This window comes from Lactuca saligna, chromosome 1, assembly GCF_052625555.1.
Source record: "Lactuca saligna cultivar CGN05327 chromosome 1, ASM5262555v1, whole genome shotgun sequence".
NCBI classification, from domain to species: domain Eukaryota; kingdom Viridiplantae; phylum Streptophyta; class Magnoliopsida; order Asterales; family Asteraceae; genus Lactuca; species Lactuca saligna.
In genome coordinates this window covers 30,203,123-30,214,563 of record NC_136417.1, presented here as the reverse complement: position 1 = coordinate 30,214,563, position 11,441 = coordinate 30,203,123, and the positions used below count along the sequence as shown (strand labels likewise).

At 32.6% G+C, this 11,441-nt stretch overlaps 1 protein-coding gene across 2 annotated transcripts; it reads right to left on the bottom strand.

Annotated features, from left to right (window-relative positions):
- Nucleotides 1–6,752: 6,752 nt before the first annotated feature.
- On the bottom strand, nucleotides 6,753–8,998 carry LOC144996914 (tRNA N(3)-methylcytidine methyltransferase trm141-like). 2 transcript variants are annotated; one of them, XM_078956704.1, is made up of 9 exons: nucleotides 8,574–8,998; nucleotides 8,311–8,403; nucleotides 8,072–8,176; nucleotides 7,784–7,891; nucleotides 7,603–7,674; nucleotides 7,462–7,512; nucleotides 7,322–7,384; nucleotides 7,122–7,246; nucleotides 6,753–7,041 (listed from the first exon to the last, which is right to left on the bottom strand). In XM_078956704.1, exons 1-9 carry the CDS (start codon nucleotides 8,862–8,864, stop codon nucleotides 7,008–7,010), a joined length of 942 nt encoding a protein of 313 aa, XP_078812830.1. In that variant the 5' UTR covers nucleotides 8,865–8,998; the 3' UTR covers nucleotides 6,753–7,007. The 2 variants fall into 2 exon arrangements, with proteins under 2 accessions (XP_078812830.1, XP_078812838.1); XM_078956712.1 differs by lacking the exon at nucleotides 7,784–7,891.
- Between the last annotated feature and the right edge of the window lie 2,443 nt (nucleotides 8,999–11,441).

Below are 11,441 nucleotides of genomic sequence, written 5' to 3'. Positions count from 1 at the left end.
GGTTAAATGGATTTGGCGTTTTCTTAATTCCCATGATGCTCTTTAGGTTAGGGTGGTGAAAAGTATTCATATTAAAGATGGTTTGATGTTAAAAATCGTTTCTTGTAGGCATGGTTCGATTTGGTTAGAAGTGGTCAACTCCATTTCTATTCTTAAAGAGAAAGATATCGATGTGATGTATTTTTCTAAGAAGAAAGTCGGAGATGGTTCGGATACTTCTTTTTGGAATGACATTTGGGTGGGAGAAGATTCTTTTAAAGTTTTGTTTCCTAAATTTTTTTCTTTGGAAATGGAAAAAAAAAAGATTACTGTTCAATCTTAGATGGAGCAAGTTGGGTGGAATGAGTCTCTTCGTAGGTTACCTATGCAAGGAGGGACCGAAAATGAACAATGGTTGCTTCTTTGTCAGTCAGTTGTCCTTTCTATAGTTAAAGATAAATGATAATGGGTTTTGGATTGCTCTGGAAATTTATAGCGTTTTCTCTACTCGTGCTTTTATCGATAAAAATTACTTAATGGTGGATCCGCCAACGAGATTGGTCAATTTGGTTCCTATCAAAATTAATGTTTTTGTTTGGAGATTGAAGTTAGACAAACTTCCGGTGATGGTTAATTTGGATAAGCAAGGTCTTCATATATAGTCTCTTACTTACCCGTTGTGTGATGATGGCGTTGAGTTGGTGTATCATCTTTTCTTTGGTTGCAATATTGCTAATGGTCTTTTATCTTAGATTGTTAGATGGTGGAACTTTTCTAAACCTACTTTGGTTACTTTTGAGGATTGGAGTTCTTGGTTTTCTATTCTGCATTTACAAAAGTCTATTAAAAAATGCTTAAAGGTAGTGTTCTTGACGATGTGGTGGGTGATGTGAAACTGTATATTTAATTTCGTGTTTGCTACAAAGAAGTAAATATTGACAAATCTTTTTGACAATATTGTCACTTAATCGTTTTTGGGTTAACTATGGGAGTATAAAGTTTTTTATTAATTAGGTAGCTTGGCTTCAAGATCCAAACATTACTATTTTTAATGTTCTTGTATTGTCCTTTTGGTTTTTTCCAGCTAGTTTCTTGCTAGTCTAGTGTTTTTAATGTCATTGTCGTTCTAAAAAAAAGGACCATTCTTGTGAGTTGTGTGTTATTTGTTTCATTCCTTCAAGTTCATTCCATATCATTAGGTATCAGAGCAGAAGAAATAAATCTGAGGGCTAGCTCATGCTTCACATTGATCTTGATAAGGACGGTGAACCCAACATCCGTCAATGTCACTTCTCACTAGTATATCGACCACTACAATCATGAAGATCCACTATAAAGTTTGGTTTTTTCTTGGATATATTGGAACTCAAAAGAAAAACAAACTCATGTTATTTTCTTGAGTGGATTACCACCGTTGAATATGTCTTCAATGTATACAATGTTCCTGACAAGTGACAACCGCAAAATCAAGGTTGTGGCCATCAAACTCCACGATTATTTGTCCATGTGGTAGGACCACTTGAAGAAGCAATAAAACTTGGTAAACAACCCCAAGATCAACACATGAAAAAACATGTTAAAAGTTCTACAAGGTTAGTTTTTACCTGCCAAATTTAAGAAAGTTTTCTAGATTATCATTAGTGGCTACAACGTAGTCTATCGCTTGAAGAAGACATACACAAGTTCGAGCACCTCCATATGAGATGTGAGGCTAGCAAGGAATAAGAATCTCCAAACCCGCTAAGTTTACAAACTATTTGAGTAATAGCAATGTATATCATCCTGTCTTGAAAATCTAAAAACAATAGACGACTCAAGGGGGAAATTAGTTGGCTTTAGTACCGACTTTTAGCATTTTCATTCCATATAAGTTAATTGATTTTTTCACAAATAGAATTCCTATTATTATAAATGGGAGACTGGGTTATTGTTTTAGCTACTTTTAAGTAGATAATAAAAAATTTCAAGAGCTAAAGATTAAAGTCATCCTCGCTCGAGGGAGTGGCACCTCAGAAACCATACTTCCTCCTATGCCACGTAGACGCTAACTCATAATTGTTTTCTTTTTAACACTATGAAACCATATGTTGGGAGTGAGAATATGGTAAAGAGAGAGAAAAGAAAAAAAAAAAGAAAAAAATGTGATTGGTTGAAAGAGGAGAGAGAGAACAAATAAAAGAGGAGAGAAAGAGTGAAAATATAACAAATTTCTACATGCGGCCTAAACCGCACCCAAACTGTAGTCAGGGGATGGTGTTCCTCTGCCTATGTGGCAAAAGGTACGGTAAAAATCGCACCACTCCCCACAGCCTTAAAAGCAAAGATATTTTTTTGTGAGTTTTTTTGTTACAAATTAGTTCATAATATATATTTTTTTTCATCTAATTTCATTCCGTATAAGTTTAGATATTGATTTTAAAAATTCTTCTCATAGAATCAAGTTAAAACCGTTTCAGAGTAATCATTTGCACCGATAATTAGCAATTCTGTTATGAACTAAAAGAAAAAGATATTTTTAAGTCAAGTACACATCTTTTTTGGAACGGCAAATTAATACATCTATTTGTAAACGTGATTCATGAAACTCTTTCGGCAAATTAATACATCTATTTGTAAACGTGATTCACGTCTCTATGGTTTGGTTAAAATTGTACGTATGGTCCCTAACTTTTCTTTTGCACTCGGATCGTTTCTGTGGTTTGATTTTGTTGCGTTTTTCGTCCCTTACATACATAAAGTTATGGACCAAACATGCAATTTTGACTAAACCATAGGGACGAAAAATGCAACAAAATCAAACAACAAAGATGATCCAAGTGCAAAATAAAAGTTAGGAACCAAATATGTAATTTTAACCAAACCACATGAACGATTTTAGTAATTTACTCTAAAATTTAATTAATATTAAACAAATATAATATGATATCATGTCTCGCAAGTCTATGAAATGTCTATCCTACACGTTTATATTATCTTATTATAGATGTCACAAATAAACAATAAATTAATGCATAGAAAACAAGATTTGAGTTATCTTAATTAAATAAATATTTACGGGTGAAGACTTAGCCACATGTCATTGGTTGACATGGTAACTCACGTCTACCAAAAACAAAAACTGTTATAGACTATTCAACAATAGTTGTATTTATGTAGATGAACAACTTTTTAATGGAAAATTATCCTTTTAATATGTTTAATAAGTATTTGTCATCAAACTTCATTTATACTAAAGATTTTATAAACAATTTTATTTATTTATTTTTATTTTTTATAATTATAGCTCTTAATTTACTAGAACATTTAGAGTTGGATTTCCTTTTTAACTTTTGATTACCGACCTATAGCTGATGGTACTTCACATCTATTTATATGTAAAAGAGTATGAAATCGCATAAAGTGTGATAACAATTTTTTTTGAATGATTAGCTTTTTATAATAACTCAATAAGTTAAAGGACATAAATTATACATACATTTTTTTCAAAAACTTTTGTACAAAAATATGATAGCATATGGATTTTTTCTGGTAAATCTAGGCATAAAGTATATAATCATATCATATTTTATGTCCAACGTGTTAAATCTACAACTTTTAAAAAAGCTAACCTAAAAATTAAAGGTGAAGATTATCTTGTGTTCAGGTTGTCGCGTCGTAAGTTAGCGAGTTATAAAAGTTCAACCAGGACATGACTCATGTAAATATTCATGTTTTGTTCAACCCTAATTCAGATTAGCTATAAATAGATCAACCCATATAACCGTTAATTATACGAATTCAAAGGGCCAGATTCAAGTTTGTTGTTCATATCCAGGTTCGCGGGTTAGATTCAGGGTCGTGAGTCACAAGAAAAAAAGTCTAAATATCATATATTTACTTATTAGTCCTTGTTCTCTTCTTTATTATATATATATATATATATATATATATATATATATATATATATATATATATATATATATATATATATATATATTATTTTTTTAATCTAATAAAATAAACGAGCTTTGAAAATTTCTTTACAAACTAATAAGTAAATATATGATATTTATGAAAGTCTCTTTATGAACTCAAAAGGACCATTGTGTCTAGTTTCAAAGATTTGTCAATTTCAACATAGGTTCACACATAGCAAGACTGACTCCTACCTTTTCATCTTTCAACGAGAACATCCTTTGGCTTATCTGTTGTTTGTTGTATGCAGATGACATCCTTCTTATGGATTCATCTACCACTCTCTTGAGACCAAATTATCTCCTCTTTGGTGACTTCATTTTCCATGACATACTTGGGAGATCTATCATATTTTCTTGGTATTTTCAACAACACGTACTAAAAATTCCATTTTCTTATTTTAACGTAAGTGTGCCTTAAAAATACTTTAACAGGAAAATACATTACATTGCAATCTATGTCGAACACCGATTGATACTCATACATAGTAAACATAGTAAAAAATTAACCATTTCTTCTACACCGATATATGATCTGGCACTTTACTAAGTCTAGCCCGGGAGCTTTAGTTGGAACTTTCTCTAGATCGGATCTTACATATGCAATACAATAAATCTACATATTCATGCATAATCATCGTGAACCATATTTCATGCTTTAAAATACAATTTACATTATGTTTGTGGAACTTCAGATTTTGGGCTACAACTTTATGCATCTACTATCACGTACTTGATCACGTACACATATGTAGATTAGAGATGGATGCCCCTTTACATGACATTCAACTAGTGGTCACCGTGTTCACTAATATGACAACCTCTTATCGTTACCTTTAAAACTACATCAAAGACTCCAGATCTAGTGTTAAAGCTGAATACCATAAAGCTGCTAATGTTGTCATGGAAATATTGTTGGATCAACTATTTGAGCCTTATTCTCCTCTTGGAAATGCAACAATTGTCTATTGTGATAATGTAAGTGTTGTCTATCTTTCCACCAACTCATACAACATCAAACAACTAGGCATATTAAAGCTGACATTCACTTTGTACGTCACAAAGTAGCTTTTTTTTTTGAATGACGTATATATTAAAAACAAAACTATCGAGAAGCTAAAGATTACATAATACAAGAACTAATTGGACACAAAGCAACTGCAAGTCAACTTCGTGTTGTTCGTGTTAGTAAATGTATTTCAAATATTATTTTTACATCCTCCTCTTTATAATTGTAAATTAATAGTTATGTTATCAGACAAAATATAGACGTATTAAAAAAAGAAGAAAAAAACTAATTAGTTTATATGAAAGTGTAATGTTGTGATCATATTTTCTGTAAAGTTTTCTTTATGTTTTAGTATCTAAAAACCATAAAACTCATTGATTTGTATTTCAACATTAATTTTTTTGAAAAATTAAAATAGTATATCAACGGAAAGGCATTTATTTTAAATAGTAATAACTTATGCTTTGTTACCATTGTTTATTTGCATTAGATAAGAGTTTAGGGAACAAATAAAGAATAGAAAACCTACCACAATAAACTACACGATCCACAAAAGGAAGTTACATTTATTTAATCAATAAAAATTAATATGGATTTCTAAATGACGTGTAAAATAGTATTTGATAACTTGAAAAGAGTTCAACTTTGTACTTTTATGAGGTAAGGTGTCATCCTCTTATTAGTATAACTTTATACTTTTATGAGGTGAGGTGTCATCCTCTTATTAGTATATACGATACACTACATATATTTTTAAAATTCTTTAGGTGGCAATTGGCATAGATAAAAAAAAAAAGTGATTACTTATTATACTTAGAGATACATAAAACGATTGATAATCGATGGTAGGTGATGGTCGGTTAAAATAGACTAGTAGAATTTATTTTATGGAATACTTAACATAATATCATATTTTTTAAATTAATATTACAATAGAATTGTAATTTATGGGATGTTTGCCCTAATCTCAAAATATGTCTGCAAATATTAGATATTAGCAAATAAATCTAAGATCTACCTGCGGAAACGTTTGTTATCATATATAATTTAACCAAAAACATACACAAACCTACATAAAATGCAAAAGTAGAAAAGAAGGAAAAACCTATTCTATTAGTTAGATTATTGTTTTGTTCCATTTTCTTTGGAGAAAATTATGCAAAAGATGTGAATAAGAGTACAAAATATGAGGAATAATTTTTTTTTTTTAACCTTAAATAAGGGGATATCAACCATACCCTTTTAGCTTCAGCTGGGAACTTTGGTGTTTTTGCAGTCAATCAAAACAAAATTTCATCCCATTTCAATTTTGTCTGCCTATTTACTTATTTCGCAATTGTAAGCAACGAAATCTACGACTATTTGGATAATTTGGCAGAAATTTGACTATTTATTGGAAAGTGGTTAATGAAACTAGACATATTTTTCTTTTTCTCTAAAAAATATATATCTTTTTAATGTTACTCAGTTAGAAAATTAAATTTTGATTTAAGAGACATAAGTTGTAAATTTTGGCAATAATTTTTGTAACCTAAAATAAAAAAAAAATAATGTGCAAGGGCCTAAAAGATGTTCGTACCAATCCTGTCTCAAACTTTGCTTAATCGAGTATAATTTCTAACACATATATTTAAACTATTCAAGCTCAAATCTTCCTCATTTCAGAAAAACTAATGAGCTCAACCTTTTCATCTCATTTAATAATATGGGGAAGAAACCTTATTTTACGATTTACACAACCCTAATTAATGTTTGAAATATTTTTATTTGTTGAAATTGCATTGTTTTCCGAAAAAACTGATTACAAATAGTTGATTATAGGTTGACTTTTTATAGAAATGATTATAGGGTGTCTTATTAGCAACACCCTAACAATATTAGCCCTTATTTACCACCACAAAAACCATCGTTTTATCAAACAAATATGAAACAAGTGACATATTTTTGTCATTTTATAATGCTAAGAGGCTATTCACAAAAATAACCCTAATACTTTACTGTTTCAACTATATAATATAATACGTGATGAACAAATTATTACAGCTATAGAAATTGAACCACGCTTGTCAGCATCTTCTGAAAACTGCTCGTATCCATCGCCTAAAATACAAGAAATCGCAAATTAGATCACATTCAGATATTTAATTAAAAAAAGAAAATATCAGGATTGAAGTATATACCGCTGCATTGTAATATTTTTAGAACGGTTTTTAATTTCTCTGTTGTATGTATTTACATCCACTATGCTAAATCCAGCTCTTACAAACATATTTGACAAAAAATCTTCCGAGAAGTAGAATGAAGACTGCAGACAAATATTTGATAATAACAATACGATTATTAAAAGGATGGAAATAAATAATAATAATAATAAACTTACAGTGCCATCTCCACGAAAATAGAAGTTGTCACTAATAACTTGATTCTTGGTTATTAGCATTTCCTGCATAATTACCATAAAAATTAGATGCCATGAAGACCAATTAAATTGTAGAACAAGATACTGTAATGTAAACTCACTTGAGCATAATCCCCAATTGCATAATCCCGTAAAAGAACAACACCATTAGGCTGCAAATTCGTATATAATATGGAATGTGAGTATACACACCAAAAACTAGAATTAAGAATAAAGAGAGTTAATTTGGATTTGGGTGTGACCTTTAATACGTGTCCAAGGTTTTGTATCACATTAGGCATGTTCTCAGGACAAACCGCAGATAATGTAAAAATCTGCATAAAATCATTATTATAGGTATTTTTAATTTATTTATAAGTCTAAATTCTCATATAGTAAGCGGATCAAGAACCAAAATCTTGAAGTTGTAAAGTGTGTTATTACCAATGTAGCAATGTCAAGAGATGAGGGCATAATATGGTCACAAAGATCGTCTTCGGCAATATTGCAAACAAAAACATTCATTTGATCTTCACGAAACTTTGCATCTGACTGCATTCCTTGAGACAAAGTCAATATTGGACGAGGTTTATAGGGATATTTTGTCTCATTGACGTCTTTTGCATAGACAAAAAATTGGATGTTTTGTCTCATTGACATAGCCAAACGCAGTAGAGGATTATCCTATGTGGCAGATCATCAAAGTGGGAAAATGATGAGGAAGTAATGAACCTTAACAAGATTGATAGCATGATGAGAGAAATCACAAGCATGGACATAAAGTTGAGGGTATTTCTTGATAAGTGGAAATATTGTATTTCCAACTCCACAACCAGCCTGTGGATAATGATGAAATTTTAGTTCCAAAAACAGAATGCAATTTTAATTTTACTTGACAAATGAATGAGGTATAATCTTCAAAATTCGTATATGAAAATTGTGAAATTTCCAGAAATGAGAGATGAATCTACCTCTAAGATGATTTTTCCATTGGAAGGGATGGTGTTATCATCACAAAAGTATTGCCCCCAGTCCTTCTCCAGGTAATGTCGATCCTTGAAAAACTGCAATCAGTGTAATTACTTCATGAAATCTGTGTGTTGTATTATGCTATTGTTTCGCAAGCTTTTTCCCCAAGATAGAAGTGGTAAAATGGCTCAACGCAATCAAATTAGCATATATCAGTGTTTTTTTGAGAACTGAAGTCAAATTTATGGAACCAGGGAGACGATACCTTGTTTTGATGGCGCTCGTAGAATTCGTCCCAGTGCTTTCTGGAGTTGTGATTATATTGCTCGACGTTAAAACTACCGTGAAACCCTAAACACTGAACGGCGGTGGAATGTGGTCGACGAAAGAAGATGGTGGGAGGTAGGAGTGTCGTTAGGGGATAATATGCACCGGCGTACGACTGCGACACTAAAACCGCCATCGCCACTGCTTCTTCCGTCGCTGAGTTTTGGCTTCTGCCCGTATTTTCAGAAGATTTGCGTGAACATTCCTGTACTGTGCCAAACTCCGTCATTTTTATTTTTCACATTACCATTAGGCGTCGTATCGGGATTTACCAGGGGTAGGGGTGGAAGTGACACAAGTTAACTCGCGAGAAACGCGAGATCGATTCGGAAAATACTCGAAATCGACTCGACCTTAATCGAGCCGAGCTCGAGCTTGAGCTATTCTAATTAGTTGACTGTAAGAATAAACCAAAAAAATCATATCATTGGCTTATAATCTAAAACGTGAATTAGCTTGGTACCAAAACAGTATTTTTCATTAGCTAATGTTAAGAATTATTTAGTTCTTTATTGTGTTTAATGATGTTAATCATGTTTATTTGGAATAAGAATAGCGAAAAAGTTTCTCGATGTAATATGCATGACCAAATAGGGGCCCAACAGATCATAAAATTTATTAAACTTAACATATAACTCGTTCACTTAAGAAAATATTGCAACTTTATTTATTAAGGTTACAAAAACCATTTATTTATACGTTTTATATCTTTTATATTGAAATTAGCCAACCATTGGGACTTTGATCACAACACCATCATGTTTACTAACAAATACCCAAACCCTATTACAACAATGATTCATCCAAGGGAACTCAGTTGTTGAGACCAGAATAGCTCAAAAATGCGTATTCGATTTCTCAATTGCCAATCATGCTTCCTTTTCAACCACCCCCAATAACTCTAGCAACTCTTGCCTCATACACACTTCATCTGGGTCACAACACTTGTGACAACCCGAAATTTATTCCATCACGGTAAACCCTTTATTCCGCTAATAAAACTTGTTTTATTAAATTGTTCCGTTAACCTTTTTGGATTAGGTTAATTAAATTGGGACTTTTACTATAACTTCATAAGTGTTCAAAATACAATAGAATCACGTGAAAATCCCTCGATACATTTTTTAAAAGTTTCTAATTTACGACCCCGTCGAGTTACAACCATTTAATCGGGTACGACCAAAAGCCCCGTTCAACGTCAGTATCGGGTAGATTTCCGCCGAGCCACAAACTCAAAACCCTATATGAGGGTGAGTGAACCTCATTTACACCTTTTTCACTCTCTCTCTACTCTCTCTCTCTCTCTCTCTCTCTCTCTCTCTCTCTACAAGTTGCTTTCGATCCAAAAACGGCCATTTCGAGCTCCATGATCGTAAGTAATCTATCCTACCTTATTGTTTAGCATGATATACCTGCAAATTCGTGTTTAAATCACCCAAACCCCTCATAAACATGTGTTTACATCCCAAGAACACTCTTGGACCGCAAACACTCATAAATGGGGTTTTGAAGCCCCAAAACCCAACCAAATCACTCCTAGGGCTTAGATATGACTTGTGGACTTGCATATATGAGTTTAGAACACCAAAACCTTTTATTTTGAGGAGTAAACATGAGTTTACAGCCCAAGAACACTCTTGGACTGTAAACCCCTCTTCATGGGCCATGAACACCATATAAGGTGTTAAATTTGCCCTCAAACACCTCTTATGGCTTGGGTAAATGTCTAGAATCAACCACCATTGAAGTAGGGGCATTAAAAATCAAAGAAACTATGGACTTAGGAGTTTACAACCGTAAACCCCCCAAGGATTGGTCCATGGGCCGTAAACTCCCTTAAGGAGGCCAAATGATGCCCTAACTCCCCCCTATGGCTTGGAATAATGCATAGAACCTTGTATTCTTTCATTTAAGACCTTAGATCATGAATTGAAGGACCAAGTGATAGTTTACGGCCGTAAACTTTATGTTTACGGCCATGAACTCCCTTAAATGGTTCATTTGGAGCCTTAACCCCTTCCTCTGCCCTAGAATTGAACCTAGCCTAATTTCACAAGTGTTGTAAGACCTTTAAGTATCCAAGAACACACCACCCATGAGTTTACGACCGTAATCTCATGGGGATATTGTCTTAGGGCGGAAATCTCCATAAAGAGTTTACTCTTGAAGAGTAAACTCCCTAAATAGGCCATATACTCCCTTATTGCAACCCAATAGCCTCCTTGCACTTGACCAAAGTGTTTTCCGCACATTAGGACGCTTATACTTGTTTAATTAGTATTATAATCACTAATTATATGTAAACATATGTCATCATATGTTACTAGGTCATTAAGTGTGCCCAAGTCTTCACTTGACACCGAGCACTCGACCGACACTTCCATCGGATCCACTCGCCACAGGTGAGTTCATACCCCTGGATTAACCTTTTAAACATTTTTAAATGCTTTTATGGGGGGGGGGGGGGGGAATACAAGTTAAAACATGCTAGTTATCATATCAATCACATGTGATTAATAACCCACATGCAAAAGGATTTATTACACTTTCATCTGTTTTTCCAAGTATAATACTACAGATGGTTTTCCAAAACGTCTTTACTTGTTTAGATCTTTTCTCAAACTGTCTTTCGTGCTGTAAGTTTTCCTTCAAAACCTGTTACAGCAATGTTTTTTCTTTAACAAAGGTTTTTCTTCGCATAAACTGTTTTATCAAATCATCTTTCAAAGCTTGTTTATATAAGGGACATCAAGTCGTAATTTCTTATTAAAGGTTTACCAAAGATTTTCAAAGCTTGTTTTATAAA